Source organism: Lepidochelys kempii, chromosome 8 (genome assembly GCF_965140265.1).
Source record: "Lepidochelys kempii isolate rLepKem1 chromosome 8, rLepKem1.hap2, whole genome shotgun sequence".
Lineage (NCBI taxonomy): Eukaryota > Metazoa > Chordata > Testudines > Cheloniidae > Lepidochelys > Lepidochelys kempii.
In genome coordinates this window covers 78,989,084-79,008,502 of record NC_133263.1, presented here as the reverse complement: position 1 = coordinate 79,008,502, position 19,419 = coordinate 78,989,084, and the positions used below count along the sequence as shown (strand labels likewise).

Below are 19,419 nucleotides of genomic sequence, written 5' to 3'. Positions count from 1 at the left end.
GTCAGGTTAAATTTACATTTTAAACAATATTGTATTGCATATTTTAACACTTATAACAAAAATAAATTAATGAGAATGAATAAATCATTTGAAACTATGCTCAGATATTCCTTTAGAAAAAGGTGGTAAAACTGTACCGTAGTTCTCAATGACATTCTACTGTAAATAAATAACTATAAAACCTGGCAATATATAGAAGTATGTACTAGCTAAAAGCACTTACCACAGGGCAAAAGGAAAGATATGGAAGGATGCTCACATACTGAAAAGAAAGAAGAAAGTTAAATCCTATATTGCTAGTTGATTAAGACCGGATGTTTGGATTCCCAGTAAAAATGCTGTGGCCTATAAAAGAAAAACAATGGGTTTGTGCCCTTTTGCTTGTTACGACATTACAAAGGTGGCTTGAGATTTTTAAAATATTTAACAACAAATATTTTCTCTGCTTTTTTTATTTTAGAAATTCAGTTACCTGCCATGGAAGACACTATGGATGACAGGAGATATGATTGTATTATGAGATCACAGATACCAAGGAAATGAAATTTGATTAATTGAGAAGGGATGTAATTTTCATTCCGACTATTTAAAACTCTTGATTTTGTTTGTTTTGGTTAACACCTATTTAATTAAAACACTTGGGGGTGGGGGGGAAAACGACTGCCTTTCATAAATATTTATCACCTCCAAGTTCCCAATGAACATCTGAATCATGCAAGATGACCTCCAAAGGTATTAAAGACTTAACAGTCTGCTATTTTGAAGGTAAAATAAAAAGCACAATCCCCCCCCACCAAATAAAAGTTTGAAAACCCAAAACCCTTTCAGACCTTCTTTATACGTCAGAAAGGATTAAAAAAATAAATAGCACAATCCTTTCCATCCCCCTTCTTTGCCTGAAGGGCACCTTTAAAGGGAACAGACAGGTTCACTGGAAACACTTAGGAAATGCTGGAATAATTCTTAAAACTAAACTGGATGGTTTCTTTATGTAGTTAATAGTCAACAGCTGTGAACTGAAGCGTAACATGTGACACAAGGTCATTTATATTAATGATTCACTATGTCCTCTCTCTCGGCACATATTTCTGTGCGTAAAATCAAATGCTACATTGCTCAAGCGATTCCTTGTTTTGGCATCACAATGTGGAGCTCTTTAGAAATGGTTTCCTTATCTAATTCAGATTTCCCGCTTCCCAATATAACTATACAAACATGTACATAAATATATACAAACAAGGTTAGAAAAATATTTAATTTTTGCAGGTTTAAATAATTACTGAAAAGCGTTAATACAGGAATACAATAATATTTTGTACAGTTAAACTTTTACATACGTATAAAAAGCATTTTTTCATAACAGCCTTTGCACTGCAAATGAAAAGGTGACATACATGGTAGAATGGGATCTACCTAAAGTTCATGCTGCAAATCACAGGCCAAGAAACACTAATCCTCTACTAAGAGGCATGTCCGTACCAGGTATAAAGTTTCAGGAACTAAGAGTGCTGTTGCTACACAGAGCAGACAAAGATGGCACCTTAGCTCCTGTCACATACTGTCCAAGCTTCACAAGTGCATAGTACTTTGAAGGAGTGAGAGGGGAAATCACTTCTTCCTAACATCATTTCGCATAGTCTAAAAGGCCAACTTAAACCACAGAGGATGAGGCCAATGTATTCTTCTAATGAGAAGAAAAATGATCCACAATAATGGATTGGCTAAATTGGATTTGTTTATCCAAGGGAGGCCACAGATTATTCCACAATTCATTGAAAAACCCACAGACAGACTTTTCTGAAGAGACGGGTGGAGGAACAGGGAGGTATCAACAGCAGGTATCACGCAAGGAAATTAGTAAGTGATATTTAGTTTGTTTTTGTTGAGTTCCCGCTCCAAGTTTCCTATCAGAGTATCAATACTTTCTTGCAGGTCTTTGAGGTTTACTCTGTGGTCCACTGCTGAATCTATTGTTTGCATTGTCAAATAGGTCTGAAATGTATGCTCTTTAGACGTGGATTTTGCATGTTCAATCTGTCTATCTGGTCCATCTACTTTGCTGCAATCTTCCCCACTTTCTGTATCTTCTGAAGGAACATCATCATAGTCTGCTTCGTTTAGGGTCTCCTTTGGATTTAAAAAGTAGTTTTCCCCACAACTGCTCCAGTCTCCTGCATAGCGATTACTTGAGGGACTGTCTAGTCTGGCTGGCCGGGGCCTAAGTACCCCTGACATTTCAGTACTGCTCAAATTCAACATCTGAGGCCGCTGCTTCTTGGGTCTCAGATAATTCAAAGACGACTGGTTCCCTGGAAACATGGTTGAGTATGTTGATTCTTTGGCAGTTGAACATTGCACTAGAACAAAGAAGAAGTTTAATGAAAATCATAACAATCAGATTGCTAGTAGAGACCAGCAATGAAAGGTTGTCCATTTATTTCACTCTACTTTACACACTCAAAACATGCATTAATACATGCAAACTTATGGCCAACACATTCCACTATTATTTTTTCTGCCATTATCTGACATCACTTAGATTAGAAGGAAAATCTAATGGAAAGCTCAGTTTTGAAGATTCATGCCATATTTAATCCGCAACTGAAAAAGTCCATTTAAAAACAGAAAACTTCCAGAGCGTTGATAAACTCAACTGCATGAGTTAATCATCATCTAGCTATGGTCAAATAAAAGCAAACAGCTTAGCTCACAGGCCTCTTCCAAACTAAATGGTGTAACAAAAAGCAGGCACCACTTGTAGAGGTTAAAAAACACAATAAAAATACCACCTCGAGAAACACCTAGAGAAGCTGAAAGCACATCAGAGTTGAACTCTTGTATTTCTCTTTTGTCCCAAGTTTTGTGCACTACCAGTAGAAGCTCTTTTGTATTAATTTATCTAAGCAGCCATAACTCCATGTCAAAGATAAAATAAACCATCAAACCCATTTGAGTGTGTTACCTGAACTCATGATTACACAGCATAAGTTACTAAGACTCCTCCTCTGTTACCGGCTTCCTATGGTAAACAGTACAAATATTTTTACTGACCCATGCCTCCTAAATACCTTAACTTCTTTTTGCTGTGCAGTGGACTATTACCTCTTGAAATTAAAGAAGCAGGTTATGCATTCTCTTTCACTGCTAGAAATATAGCATACACAAATACCTAGAGATCAGGAAGATTCCAACTCGGTCACTTTTTGATTAACGTCCTCTATATTTAAGCATAAAGGGCTCAGTCCTGGGAGGTCTCAAATGTTCTTCTCTTTGGACCCATAACTGGTCTCTATGCAAGACATTAGTCTCATTTTAGGTATACCACAGTAATCTTCAAGAACTTTCTTGGCTTTTTGTTTTATTTCACATTAACAAAAGTCTTTCTGTTTGGACTATGCTCCATTAACACAAAGGGTCCCAGGGTTAGCAAAACTTGCCGGCTTTACACTCTCCCACTGAGCAAAGACCCATTTGTTTTCACTTGGAAAAATAAGGAAATTGAAGTTGTGCACAACATGTTTATTATCAAATTTGCTAAATCTACAGGCAGATTAAGTTTAAGAGACTAGACTGTGATCTTTCCTTCTTGAGTCAGATTTTTTTTTTACCCCCAGAATACTGATTTACATTTAAGCATTCATATTTTACTTTAAATTTCACCGTAGTCATTGTTCTGCACAGTTCTTGTAAACCAAAGGTACTGTACAGTATTGGTTTGTACACTTTTATTACAGGAGGGATGGAAACCTCTTCTCTACTTATGGTATCTTTTGCCTGCTTGACAGTATTGCATGATCCTGTCTAAAAAGCTACATTTAGTAGCTTTAGTTTCCCAGCAGAAGTGATCATGTTGTGAACTAAGGTACCAACTTGTTCAAATCCCACCTTAGTTTGCAACTAGAAATACAACCCATGTTTTCATTTCTGTAGGCTGAATTAGCCAAACCTATAGCAAGCAGCTCCATTATTAGTCAATGACTGTTGAGTCGTTATACTAAAGCACATCCACAATGAAACAGATGTACATTTGTTACATCTTGAAGGAATAGGAATCCTGGCCCCCTAAGTGTGGAGGCAGTGCCAGGACAGGATCATTGTCAGACCAGAAGAATATGGAAGACCACAGCACTGCCATTTATCCTTTGGATAAGCAGCTGTTCCAGTTCTTCTGATGGGGACCATCCCCTCAGGGCCTTCGACTGGCTTCACAAGACTGCTGTGACAGTCAGAAGTAACACTGGCTCCCCACAAAGTGCTGGTCTAATGGCTGAGAATATCTGACTGGCAGTGGGCATTAGACATTTCAATATCCAAAACAAAACACCCCAAACCAAATGGATGAGAGTTTGCATACTTATACTGGGTTTTTCTTCCTCTACGCAATTTCCTAACAAACTCATCATTCCTATTGCCAGGATATAAAGTGTAAGTAGGTGCTCACAGACAGAGGGATTGCTGCAGCTGTTGTAGACCTTAAAATGGCATTAGCATGCGGTGCAGTGATTTTGTGCCAAGCATTTTTGGCGGCAGCAGCAGCATGGATACTAGTGATATTCCCAGGGTGGAAGTTATTGCTTGAGATAGTGATGAAGAGGTATGCCCGAAGGCTCAGTCACTGTCTGTCCCACAATATGATGTATGCTGATCAGTATCTAATGTAGCACAGGAAACCTTAGGGTACTTTTAAAAAACACTTCTCCATGGTATCTTCAGAACTTTGGCATTTCTGTGGTAATTAAATGAGCCTGCAGAAGACTCCTGTGTTTCCCTCCACTTGTTTGTTCATCCTACCGCCCCCACCCCCGCATTTCACAGCTCCACCCAAAGACAGATTACATCTTCCCAAACAATTCTCTGACTTCAATCATTCTAAAGACTCTCAAAGATAATAACCACAGTTACTAGCTAGATAAAGCAGCACCCACTTTGAGATCTTCCTCCCAAGAAAAAAGGAGCTAGGGTACACCTGGTGGAGTTACAAGATTAATATTTAAAAATTTGGACTTCATATACTTTTATTTCAAAATATATTAGTACATATATCTGTGATCTTAAAAAACAAAAACATTAATAAACTTTTGAAAGTTTACCTTTAATAAAGTTCACCTTTATTCCCACTTATGCAGTTATTATGTAATAAACTGCAGACTGCATTCATTGTGCCCATATGCCTGACCTGCACTTTGCCTGCTAATCCATCTCCCCCTCCAGGAAAAACACTTCAAACTGTTTCAACATAAACTTAAAATGGTTTCAAATGGCCATTAACTTTTATTTATTTATTCTTACACAACTTGCCAGAGAAATATTTAATTCTTTCCTTCACACAGTCCTGAGTTGCAGGATTCCTTCCTGGTGGTTTCTGGAATTAAATGCTTTCAGAACCATCCAGTGAGAAACTGGGCAGCTCTCCCTGTGAGTTGTCTGCAGATAGAAAGAGCTGGAGAACAACTGCTATCCATCACTGGAAAAGTGGAGATTCCCCGTTTTCTAAAAGGTACAGCATTTTTATTCTTTATCCCAAGCAGATGATAGATATCAACCTCAAATTCAATTGTGATATTATGTTGTATGGGAAAACTATTTTAGGTAATTTTTTAGGTTTTGTAATAATTATGATTTTCCTCTCCTTCCCGGTCCTGTATTTTGACTCTTGGTATGAAGGATTTATTGGAAAAGGGATACACAAATATTTATTCTTAAACATTTCTGAAACAGATTTTCTGTAATAAGAATGGCATATACAGAATATATGATGGCCTTCATACTTCACTTATACCTGAGTCACTTGCCATCCCAAACACATGCCACAACATAGCCTCAGACATTTCCTATATATCTACTGTTAATCTTATACGAAAGAACAAGGATTTCTTCTGTTTGAGTTAAAACTAAATAATCTCTGTGACTTGGATTTGGTTTAAATCTCATATCAAGTAGTTTATGTTTCAAGGATACTTTAATGCAAAGCAAATAGTTTCCCAAGAGGCTTTAGTATGTCCTAAAGGCAAAACAGATGAAAAAACAGTTCATGAAATCACTATAGTTAACCTCTGCAATCTCAAAAATAAAAATTTTAATTCTGTGCACATTTGAGAAACACATATTAACAAGCAGGTAGGTAATGGAATAGATTACTTCTGATCACTGTCACAAATCAGATTACTATGAAACTAAGTGGGCTTCAATGATCGTTCACATCAGGAAACAAGAGATATAGCAGACCTTCATCTTCCTCCCACTTACATATCTCTTGGTGACTGATGGATTCTGTTGGCCAGGGAATATTTAACTATTATAAAAAGATACTAAAGAACCCCACAATAATCTTCTCAAACTCCAGTTTACAACCATGAGACTGCAATAGCTGAGCCTGGTACTCTGGATTACTGCAGGATCCAGTTCAATAGCTAGCTACTAAACAGGAGAGAGAGTACAAAAATAATTCATAAGGGGCCTAATCTAAAACCCATGGTAGTTAATGCAAGTCTTTCCACTGACTACAATGGGCTTTGATCAGGTGCCTGAACACCTTAGAGCAGAGGTGGGCAAACTACGGTCCGTGGGACCGTCCTGCCTGGCCCCTGAGCTCCTGGCCTGGGAGGCTGTCCCCCGGCCCCTCCCCTGCAGCCACGCCACCGCACGGGCAGCGCTCTGGACAGCAGCGCGGCAGCTTGTTTGGCTCCGGCCAGGTGGCGCGGCTGCCAGACTTGCTGCTCTGAGTGGCATGGTAAGGGGGCTGGGGGTTGGATAAGAGGCAGGGGGTTCCAGGGGGCAGTCAGGTGACAGTTGGATAGGGCAGAGGTTTGGGGCAGGGGGTGTCAGAGGACAGGGAACCTTGTCAGGCCCCCCAGACTCCCACACCTATCCAATAGGTTGGATAGGTGTGGGAGTCCTGGGGGGCCTGTCAGGGGGCAGGAGTGTGAATAGGTGTCGGGGCAGTCAGGGGACAGGGAGTGGAGTCCTGGGGGGGCAGTTAGGGGTGAGGGTCCTGGGAAGGGGCGCTCAGGGGACAAAGAGTAGGGGGTTTGGATGGGTCACGGGTTCTGAGGGGGGCAGTCAGGGGGCAGAAAGTGGGAGGGGCCGGATAGGGGGCGGTGGCCAGGCTGTTTGGGGAGGCACAGCCTTCCCTAACCAGCCCTCCATACAGTTTTGGAACCCTGATGTGGCCCTCGGGCCAAAAAGTTTGCCCACCCCTGCCTTAGGAAATGAGAAGTTAGCAGCATCCTTCCACCTCTGAAGCACAGATCCGAACAGAACTATGTCCTTCACTTGCATTCTGGCAGGTTCATTAAAAAATATCAGCGTTTCCCTTCCCTTCTACTTGAGCCTGTTCCCAAGAGCTGCTAAGCACATGAAATCCACAACGAAGTGAATGGGAGTTATGGGTGCCCTGCACCTCTCAGAGATTGGCTCATTACCTATTTTCCCAAAGCCTTCTGTTACACAATTGTACAGCTGGAGTCTCAAATTCTGACTGGGGCTTCTAGTCACTATTGTAATACAAATAATAATTCAGCAGGTCTGTCTGTGCAAGTTAAGAACCCATAAAACCAAAAGAATCTATACCTGTTCAGGCCAAAGCCAGCAAAATGACCAAACACATCAGAAACCTGAGTTAGGTGGTGTGTAGGAGCACCGCCACTAGGTGGGGTTTTTTGCCTATTTCTGTATCTTTTATCACAATTGCTTGAGAACCACACACAAAATACACTAAAAATCTTGTCATTTTCAGTTGGTAGATAGATCACCAAAGCACAGGATCTCTCACTGAATGACACATTTTGATAGAACAGTTGGATACAATAGATAATAAAATTACTGTGGTCTCTTTAGTATGTTGTGACATATTAACCAATAACTGAGAAGAGCCCCAATACCATTTGTATACCCTGTAAACCACACTCTATAGTCACACAGTAAAAGATCTGGTTATATTTTAGGATCTGTTGACATTGCTTTCTCATCAGACAGAATTAATTTCATAAATTTTATTACCTGGCCATAGCTGGAGCAAATAATGAAGAACTTCTATGTGTTTTTTGAAGTCCAGGGCACTAGCAAGCTCTTCTGAATCTGTAAAGACTCTGTTATTATGATTGGAGGTCTCCTGCCTCTGGCTCAGTAAGACAGGCCCAAAACACACAGCTAAATTCTGGCATGTCATCTTATTTACTTCATGATAAGATGCCACCAATTTCAGGTGATCCAGCAGCATCTTTAGGGTTGCCTAAAATGAAAAAGTTAAGTTTCAGGTAACTAGATACAGCAAAAATACAGTCCGTTATCATGCTATGGCTCTTGCTCAACAGCGCTATTTTCAAGGGTATTTGTTACATATCTAAGGCTTTTCCATAACACAATCACTGCAGTATCTAAGCACTGAACATCAAGTTGTATTAGACTCCATTACAGTGCAGGCTGGTTAAAACAGATGTCTTGGGCAAAAAATTTTTCTCTTACTTGACCTCTGATCTACGTGTATAGATTTTCTTACAGTGAAAAGAGGACATCAGAGAAAGGAAAGAAACTGAAGAAGCAGCAGGGACACAAGAAGTCAGTCTGGCTTGATAAAAATAAAAATTGACCTCCATCCAGTTTTCTGGCCACCCAGGTCTGCTTTAAGTGGAAATGACTTATTAGAATTACCTCTTTTTCAGCATTCAAAATGCTTAGCTTACAAGGATTCTTTTGCAAAGGGGAAGTGTCTTTCATTTAATATTAAGGACTAGATTCTGGTGCTTTTACTCATATTGTCTAGCTCCTTACCCCAGTGATAGTTCCACTAAACAAAGTGGGACTAGAAGAATACAATGCGACTCAACAGGTGTTATGGATGGCCAAATCTGGCCCTACATGAATTGAGTATTCTTTAAAACTACTGGATTGTCAGCCATGGACACTCAAGTCCTTTGTACCGCACCCCTCAGTTAGAAGGGTAACTTCTAGGAATAGTTGTAACCTTGAAGAAAAGGGCTTTGTTTATGAATGTGCAACCCCATAAACACCCCAATGAGGGGTTAGTATCTGCTCAAAATGTTCAAGGCTGCTCCTTTAATCTCTCCTGAAGAACACATATCATCAGGAAGAGAGAATGGTACCTCAGGCAATACATCACATAGTCATAGGATAGGGTGGCCAAACTTACTAACCCTCCGAGCTGCATATGATAATCTTCAGAAGTTTGAGAGTTAGATGTGCCTACCGAGGCTCAGGCTTCAGCCCCGTGGGGAGGGGAATCTCAGGGCTCAAGCCCTGGCAGTCATGCCCCATGGGGCTGAAGCCCCACCACCTCACCGCAGAGAAGAAGCCACAAGCTCCCCCCCCCCCCCCGACTCCTCCAGTGTGGTAGGTGGGGGGGCTCTGTTAGCTGCACTTTAACTGTGAAAGAGCCGCCCGTGGCTCATAAGCTGCGGTTTGGGCACACCTGCCATCGGATGTGCACCTCTGAAAGCAATGGCACTGTACTGTTATGTGTTAAACGGTAAGACCAAGAAGTTAAGCAGTCGTTGAACTATCAAAGAACAGAAAAGATGTTCAAACACAGAAGCAGGACCTGCTCCTTTCACCACCTCAAATGCAGTCCTCCTCGATGGAGAATGAGCATTCAATTCTGCAGCGCAGACTAGCTGCTGTCTATGGGATCATTTTATTTATTACTGAAGCATCCATCCTGAACTCTGGGCACTTTACAACACAGAAGTGAAAAACCAGCAAACAGCTGGCAATCAAGTCAATAAAAATTTCTTAAAGGAACATTAATTCATCTTTTAAATTAAGGTAATAAAACACTTAACACAAGCACTTTGCTGGCTAAAGGTTAAACATTTACTACGTTCTACTTTGCTTAGAAGCAATTTGCTTGTCCATTTACAGTAAACACATTAAACTTAATCAAGTCAGTTCGCATTCTTTAGTTTTTCTGTTAATAACCTTTAACTTTTGCTCTTGTAAAATCTATTTATGCCAACATAAATTATGTTGGCATAAATAGATGTATTAACATTATTATAACATTATTATAACATTCAATTAAACATTGAAGGTTAAAGTTTTATTGCACTATTGTTAATAATAATAATTCAGCAAGAGGGATTTACAGAGTGCCTTTCAGACTGAATCCTCCCACAGCACTCCATAATCTATATACAGGGTTCACTTTGCCTGTCAAGGATGCACTGATGCTCTTGGATGGAACACGGCAGCTCTTACGCTACAACATATGGCAGCTTATAGCCCTATCACATATGTTTAGGGGAGAGGAATGCTATTACTCAGGTAAGCATTGGCCAGGAGACCCAGGATAACAAAAAGAGCTCTGGGAATTTAATACAACTCATAGTCAGAGTTTTCACAATATTAAAAAATACCTGTATGCCATTTTTAATTCAGTTTTGTACACCGGAAGAGGTAAATCACACAAAGTACAAATTAAACCCAGCAATGCAGATCTTAAAGTTAAAGACAGCTTGAAAGTGTTATCTATCAAGTGGGTATTTGGGTTACAAATAGGAAGTATAAGAACTCAGCAGCATTTATGTGTAGTCTAATAAGGGTTCCTTCCCTTTCTGCAACTGGCGATTTATTATGTTTTTAGCTGGCCAGTAGTACTCACCTTTTCAACATCTGGCAGACAATCCAGAAGGGCCACCGTATGCTCAGAGTCACTTGGGTCATTTTCACAACCGCTTGCTGTCATTTTCAAGGGATTTTTCACCATGGCATCTAACACTGCTTCATAGAGCTGCTTAGTTATCAGGGGAGAGGGCAGCTCTCTTAGATAATCCTTGAGGACACCTTCACAAGAGACACAGGAACAGATGCATTTAACAAACTGAAGACTCTCACGTTGCAGAATTTCTTGGGAGTTGTAAGGCACATAACCTGCACTCCTCCCACAAGAGAATTCGCCAGGCTGTTTTCTACATCTTACATTTGCATAGGGGAAATAAGAATAGACTAAAATCATATTATTTGGGGAGCTCCCAAGGGCTTGAATTACTGGGAGTGTAATTGCCCAATGACGTTATTTCATTACTTCGTAACATTTTGGGGTTCTGGAAACTTTTTCAAATATGCTTATAGCACTATTAGTACTAGACTTACCTCAGACCCACTTCAGACCTCTCTCTTTTATATTTACTGTAGTATCTAATGACAGGTTTCAGAGTAGCAGCCATGTTAGTCTGTATTCGCAAAAAGAAAAGGCGGACTTGTGGCACCTTAGAGACTAACCAATTTATTTGAGCATAAGAAGTGAGCTGTAGCTCACGAAAGCTCATGCTCAAATAAATTTGTTAGTCTCTAAGGTGCCACAAGTCCGCCTTTTCTTTTTGTAGTATCTAAGCTCTTCACAATCTTTAAATGAATGTATCTTCAAAACATCCCTGAGAGGTAGGAAAATACTATTATCCCCATTTTACAGATGCCGAATAGATGAAGCTGCAGCATCCCAGGTTTCAGCATGGGCTGTACAACCCAGTCCAGAACCCTGGGTAATGACCCAGGTGGCTAGCTAGGTTAAATCATACATAGCCTGTGGCTGCAGTGTACACATACCCTCAGTGATTTGCCCAGGAAGTTTGTGGTAGATCAAGAATTTAACCCAGGTCTCCCAAGCCAGTCCCCATCCACTGAACTATCCTTCCTCTATTTTTGCAGTGCCAGTATACAGAGCACTTTAGAAACTGCCTGTGTTGTGCACAGTAGGTGCAGTAATGACTGCTACATGAGAGCATATTACTTCTCCATGATAAAAATCTCTCCAGTTCTGACAGGTCACAAATGCATTCCACCAAAACTTGTCATACGCAATTCATACTAGTATTAAAGTCACACACAAGAATGAAGATTAATTGCCTTATTTCGAATCAGAACTCTCTTTCGCAGACATTTTCATAGTCCAGGACACATTAAAAATTTGAAAACACCTTAAATACACCCATTAATGACAGAACTCTAGCAGCCCCAGAATGAGAGTGATATTGTTCTCTCAATACAGGATTATTCATACAAATAATGCTTCTCACTGCTGTTCAGTGCAAGTCTACAAGTGCATCAAAATTGGGACTCTGCCCCCACTGGGTTAAGATTGCTCTCTTGCTCTTCCCCAGACCCTTTTGTTCTGCTCCACACTACTTGCTGGCTCTGCTGCATGACAGTGCAATAGAGCTTTTGTTAGGCTCTCAACAGTGCTATTTACTACACCAGCTCCTCTGCGTTGGTGGTTCTACCATCTTCTGTAAAAGACTCTGTCCTTCCAGAAGAAAAGCAGTGCAGTACTACTGTCTAGAATTATTCAGACCCAAAATACCAAAAGAGAAAATAACATAAAAGTTCTTGATTACTCGAATAACTATTTTGCATTTACATTAACTTATACTGAGGCCCACAGACAGTGTTTTAATCCAGGTGAAGGCACCAGAGGATGCCTGACATATGACAGGTGCCTGATACTCTCAAAGGAAAGGTTTCAGAGTAACAGCCGTGTTAGTCTGTATTCGCAAAAAGAAAAGGAGTACTTGTGGCACCTTAGAGACTAACCAATTTATTTGAGCATAAGCTCTGATAAGAAGTGAGCTGTAGCTCACGAAAGCTTATGCTCAGATAAATTGGTTAGTCTCTAAGGTGCCACAAGTACTCCTTTTCTTTTTTCTCAAAGGAAAGATGCCTGTATGGGTGGGCACATGCATGCATGGAAACTGCATGCTATCAGTGATCTCATCCACAGTTCTCTCAAGGGTGAGTTGGAGAATGTAACTCCAGGATCCTGCCATTTACAAGAAGTAGGGAAAGAGCAGAAAAGAAGCTGACAGTAGCCTTCCCACATGTCTGCTGTCTCAGGAAAGGGAAGGGATAGCTACAGTAACTAGGAATGACCTAAATCTCTCTGCTACGCCAAAGTCTAGTGACACACGGCTTCATGTGTGCCTGGTGATTAATTTCTTTCCTATTCATCTCATTGTTTCTTACTTTGGTTTATAAAATGTGCCTGATTACCAAGTACCAATAAAGGCCATACTCTGCCTACTAACACGAATCCAAAGCAGAAAAGAGCAGCTGTTCCCTAAAACAAAAAACATCAACCCCACCCAACGTCCCACTTTCTAACCACCTGTTGCATTTACAGCTGCTGCACTAGTTAACAAGTAGATCAGTGGTCACAGAATAAAATGGATACAGCATCCATTCCCATTCATTGACATTTCCACCTATCACCTCTTTGGCAACTATATGTCCAAGCCCAAGAAGTGCAGAACTCCTGCAACTCTCACTAAACGTAAGACTGTATCAAGATTACAGACTTTTGCAGCAGTGAATGCAAGGACCTACCTCTGAAAATTTTCTTGATCCCAGAAAACACTAACTAGTAGAGAATTACTGCTACAGTTCCAACATTAAGATGTTGGAACGAGGGACATGCAGATGACCATTTATAGAGGTCATTTTGGAAAGGATTGGGGTACAAAGGGAGAAGGAAAAGGAGAAAAGAAATGTGATTTTGTGGGATGCCAACAGCCAGGAAGCATTTCACTATACCTGCTCCTCTGTGAGCCTCTCCATCTGTCTAATATAGAATCAAGGAAAAGGGCAGCGGGTGAATGGGTGCGGGGAGTTAACCTCAGCATTTGAAAATTTTTGTAAACAGGTCTAAACTCCTGGCTAATACTTCAGACCGAGTACTATTTCAACTGCTTACAGAAAAAACAAGAGCACTAATCATAGCCACTTGGAAACGACAAACATAGGCCAGATATCTAGAAGCAAAAACCACAGTATTATGAAAACAAGGAAACCTCCTAAAGATGTGTAGCTTTTTACCTCTCTCTGCCCTACCTCTTTTACTACTCTCATTTAAAAAAACTAAAATTAAAAAAGGCAATCTCTGCTACAAAATGTCCAAGCACAGCGTATCATGCAAATAACCACTTTAATTAAGATAAAGCTCAGTTAAACATATTACAATCTGATATTTCATTTTAGCTAAAACTCCTTTTCATAAAATATTACCATAATTAACTTTGGTTCGTGGCAGCATCTAATACAGGGATGGACAAACTATGGCCCGCGGGCCGCATCTGGCCCGCCAGCCGTTTTAATCCGGCCCTCAAGCTCCTGTTGGGGAGTGGGGTCTCGGGCTTGCCTTGTGCCAGGCAGGGAGCAGGGTCAGGGGCCGCACCACGCAGCTCCCAGAAGTAGCAGCATGCCCCCCCTCCCTCTAGCTCCTGTGCTTAGGGGCAGCCAGGGGCATCCGCTCTGCATGCTACGCCTGCCCCAAGTACCACCCCCGCAGCTCCCGTTGGCCAGGAACCACAGCCAATGGGAGCTGTAGGGGCAATGCCTGCAGACAGAGCTGGACATGCACAGAGATGTCTGCCTACACCTCCGCATAGGAGCCAGAGAAGGGACATGCCGCTTCTTCCAGGAGCCGCTTGAGATAAGTGCCACCTGAAGCCTGCACCCCTGAGCCTCTCCCAGCATGCTAACCCAACCCCTCGATCCCAGCCCAGAGCACCCTCCTGCACCCCAAACCCCTCATCCCGAGCCCCACCCCAGAGCCCACACCCCCAGCTGGAGCCTGCACCCCTTCCCACACCCCAATCCCCTGTCCCAGTCCTGATCCCCCTCCTGTCCTCCGAACGCCCCGGTCCCAGCCCGGAGCACCCTCCTACACCCCAAACTCCCTAGCCCCACCTCAGAGCCTCCCCCCAACCCCACTCTCCTGCTCCAGCCTGGAGCTTCCTTCTGCACACCAAATTCCGCATTTCTAGCTCCACTCCAGAGCCTGCACCCCCAACCAGAGCCCTAAACCCTACCACACCCCATCCCAAATTTTGTGAGCATTCTTGGCCCGCCATACAATTTCTATTCCCAGATGTGGCCCTCAAGCCAAAAAGTTTGCCCACCCCGATCTAGGATGATAGAGCTGGAAGCAGGAAATAGAGAGGTATAATTTTAAGTATCTGCCAAACACAGGACACATCACTCCCCAAACCATGACAGAAATACCATCACTTTTGTGTTTTTTAACAAAGCAAGAGTTGTTACAAATCTCAGTGCAAAGCTTGCCCTATGAGCCAGCTGTCAAGTAAACTGTCACTAAAGATTTTGTTAAAAATTAATTTTGCATAAACACAGAGTGGAGAGATTTAATTTTTCCTCCTTAGATGGTCTTCATACGTGAAATATAACTATTACAACTATTATCAATCTTTGTTCTTATTTCTTTGAAAGAAAAGGAAAAAAGGAAAATGTACTGCATTGAAATAATGTTAGGAAAGAACAGTCACAATTGTAGCAAGTCAGAAAATGGGGACCTAAGATTCCAAGAGCAACATTAACTCACCCCTATTACACAAATGTACTATTTCCTACTCCTACTTTTCTGATTACTGCAACATGGCCAAATTAACACTGCCGTTGAAAGCACAGCTGATTTGTTCTAGTTTTAGCTGTATAACTTTATCAGGGCATTAATAGTTTTTAACATTAACTCTCCTAGGTTTTTAAAGCCTATAAGTAAATAAGGAAAGAAAGTAAGGGCAGAGGAAAAAGGAAAACAAAAAAAATCTGGAGCTTCTCAGTTTGAGAAGATTATAAACTTCTAGAGACAAACAGTCCACACTTGAAGCCATGTTCTGCTCCCGTTGAAACCAATGCGAATTTCAAAATTTACATCAACAAGAGCAGGCTCTTACCTACAGACATGCTAAATGGGTGTGCATTGCTCAGACGTGCATCTAAGTTTAAGTGCACACTTCCCAACTGAAAGAAATGTTATATCACGCACACTCAGTACACAGTATTCAATCCAACATATATTTAAATAATATTTTTTACCCTTCCTTTCAATCTAGTAAAGGCATGTCTTTTCAAGGATCCATCTCAAGATTCAGATTACAGTTTTTTTATTGCTGTGGCCCTCTTCAAAAAGCAAGGTTGGTTTATTATATATTATACATATGGGCGGTCAAGTGATTAAAAAAATTAATCGCGATTAATTGCACTGTTAAACAATAGAATACCATTTATTTAAATATTTTTGGATGTTTTATACGTTTTCAAATATATTGATTTCAGTTACAACACAGAACACAAAACGTACAGTGCTCACTTTATATTTATTACAAATATTTGCACTGTAAAAAACAAAAGAAATAGGATTTTTCAATTCACCTAATATAAGTACTGTAGTGCAATCTCTTTATCATGAAAGCTGAACTTACAAATGTAGAATTATGTACAAAAAACCCTGCATTCGAAAATAAAAATGTAAAACTTTAAAGCCTACAAGTCCAATCAGTCTTACTGCTTGTTCAGCCAATTGCTCAGACAAACAAATTTGTTTACATTTACGGGAGATAATACTGCCTGCTTCTTAATTACAATGTCACCTGAAAGTGAGAACAGGCATTTGCATGGCACTGTTGTAGCTGGCGTCGCAAGGTATTTATGTGCCAGATGCGTTAAAGATTCATATGTCCCTTGATGCTTCAACCACCATTCCAAAGGACACACGTCCATGCTGATGACGGGTCCTACTCAATAACAATGCAAAGCAGTGCAGACCCACACATGTTCATTTTCATTATCTGAGTCAGATGCCACCAGCAGAAGGTTGATTTTCTTTTTTGGTCGTTTGGGTTCCGTAGTTTCCACATCAGTGTGTTGCTCTTTTAAGACTTCTGAAAGCATGCTCCACACCTCATCCCTCTCAGATTTTGGAAGGCACTTCAGATTCTTAAACCTTGGATCGAGTACTGTAGCTATCTTTAGAAATTTCACATTGGTATCTTCTTTGCATTTTGTCAAATTTGCAGTGAAAGTGTTCTTAAAACAAACAACATGTTGGATCATCATCTGAGATGGCTATAACATTAAATATATGGCAGAATGTGGGTAAAATAGAGCTGGAGACATATAATTCTCCCCCAAGGAGTTCAGTCACAAACTTAATTAACGAGCATCATCAGCATGGAAGCATGTCCTCTGGCTGAAGCATGAAGAGGCATATGAATCTTTGGCACATCTGGCACAAATACCTTGCAACGCCAGCTACAACAGTGCCATGCAAATGCCTGTTCTCACTTTCAGGTGACACTGTAATTAAGAAGTGGGCAGCATTAGCTCCCGTAAATGTAAACAAACTTGTTTCTCTTAGCGATTGGCTGAACAAGAAGTAGGACTGATTGGACTTGTAGGCTTTAAAGTTTTACATTGTTTTGGAGTGCAGTTATGGAACCAAAAAACCCCCTACATTTGTAACTTGCACTTTCATGATTAAAAAAACTGCACTATGGGACTTGTATGAGGTGAACTGAAAAATACTATTTCTTTTGTTTATAATGTTTACAGTGCAAATATTTGTAATAAAAATAAGATAAAGTGAGTACTGTACACTTTGTATTCTGTGTTGTAATTGAAATTGATATATTTGATAATGTAGAAAAACATCCGCAAATATTTAATAAATTTCAATTGGTATTCTATTGTTTAACAATGCAATTAATAGCGATTAATTTCTTTAATTGCTATTAATTTTTTTGAGTTAATCGCGTGAGTTATCTGCGTTCAACCGACAGCCCTAATATATATAGTTTATTGGTACACTGTGCAAAGTACTTTTCTTTCCCACTAATGCCCAAATCAGAAACAGCTGAAGAGATTTTGTGCAAATTTAACAAAAAATTTCACTTTGGGGAAAAGTCCTAGAAAGGAAATTTCAGACATCACAAAAATTAACATTTTGGACACACAGAAGGGACTACATAGTTATCTTGACTGAAGCATGTGCTACCAGGCTCCCATTATAATAGAGAACTCAGGAGATTTTTTGTTTTAATTTAGTGTAACTTAAGACCAAAGGGGCATGTAACATATAGTGAGTATTCAGAAGCAGATGATGAAGATTCACCATCATGTCTTTAGAGATCACCACACAACAGGTAACAGTCTACAGTGCATTTCAAAAATATGAATGTTCCATTGGGGAAACAAAAATACCATACATGTTTTCCTATGCCCATATTCTCTCTGAATTTTGTACTACTCTGTTAAATCATGCAGCCCAGAGTTAAGTGGATGGATTGATCACAGTACTCCCTGTTAAATGACTTACTATGGCCTCGTATTCCACATTTCCATTCCTTTCCCCTTATTTTAGAGGCCTATATTTCATGTGTGGGATATTTATGTAACAAACTTGGCAGAATTTTGTTGTACATTGTGGTTCTAGGTATTAAGCAGAAGAAGCAAGAGGCAATAATTTTCTATAACCTTTTCTTTTGTGCTTCAGATCAAATTGTTCTTCAAAGAGGAATCCGAGATCAGAATTACTTTGCAATGGGAACTAGGAAGAGGGAAAATGTCCTAAACAAGTTGAAGTTTATAACATAGCGAGAACACTCAACCATTTATTAAAAACATCTCTGTTGAGCTCCATGTAATAGTGTCCATGGTCACGGGACCAACTTCTCCCCCTCACCTCCACCCCCCAAGATAACTTTCTCTTGCTTACTCCCTGAATAACAGAATAGTTTTGAGCCATGGAGTGCCCTTTGACCTCTCAATCCTTTTGCTGTTCCCTTTGCTAAATTAGCCCTGTAAGAGGCTGCAGTTATTTTTTTTAACCTCAAGCTTTGCTCTACTGACTACCAGCTTACTGCTGCATTCTCCTTCGCACAAACGCTCACCACACAGAACGAATTTAGACAGCAAGCAGAAACCACCATCCACTTCATTAATTTCTCATTTTCCTGACCCACTGAACTGGTAACCGTATTATGTGCTTTAACTCACAGATGTGAAGTCACATGGATGAAAATAGACATGACGTAACATCATTGCTGCTGGGCTTGTTCCTAAACCTGGCAGCCCATTTTATTTTGAGCCACGAGTGCATTTAATCGCGTGTAAGCCAGTGCCGCCTCCAGAGCATTTCTCAGCCAAGACTTAAATCATTAAATTTTCATTCTTAGGCTTTGGAGAACTCTCAAAAGAAAATATCTGCATAATGTTTTGAAACCAACAATACCCCTCAAATTTCAATATGGGCCCAAATAAAGCACTAGTCTTCAAAAGAGCCAAGATTTATGATTATTCATATTTTAGGGAACACATGGTTTGGCTTATAAAAGTATTAATCATACACATCAGACTTAGCGTTGCAAACACTACAGTAAAACATTAAGAAAACTGTTCTTCAGCAACAAAGAGATAACATAGGTGAAATATGCACTGACAGATACTTACAAATCAGGATGGAAAAGTATGCATGATGCCTCTGGTATGTCAGTAGGCATTAGAGGCTCATCAAAGACTGAACTGTTTAGATTGTAACCAGTGACAGAACTGGCTACAGTATGCGGAAGATAACCAGTTTAGCGTGCGGAGACACACAGCAACCCTGCCAACTGTTAG

General features: G+C 40.4%; 1 protein-coding gene and 1 long non-coding RNA gene across 3 annotated transcripts in view; one reads left to right on the top strand and one right to left on the bottom strand.

The window, feature by feature from the left end:
• Positions 1-1,236: 1,236 nt before the first annotated feature.
• The window catches only part of SYDE2 (synapse defective Rho GTPase homolog 2), a 52,587-nt gene continuing 34,404 nt past the window's right edge, over positions 1,237-19,419 (bottom strand). For both annotated transcript variants that reach the window (XM_073357195.1, XM_073357194.1), the window contains 3 exons: positions 10,616-10,797; positions 7,999-8,230; positions 1,237-2,357 (listed from right to left, as the gene is read on the bottom strand). In XM_073357195.1, the coding sequence (XP_073213296.1) occupies positions 1,855-2,357; positions 7,999-8,230; positions 10,616-10,797 (917 nt within the window). In that variant the 3' untranslated portion in view covers positions 1,237-1,854. The remainder of the gene's footprint in view (positions 2,358-7,998; positions 8,231-10,615; positions 10,798-19,419) is intronic.
• Positions 5,351-18,710, top strand: LOC140916120 (uncharacterized). Its single transcript, XR_012160426.1, has 3 exons — positions 5,351-5,497; positions 15,858-15,938; positions 18,296-18,710. It is a non-coding gene; the product is annotated as an uncharacterized lncRNA (long non-coding RNA).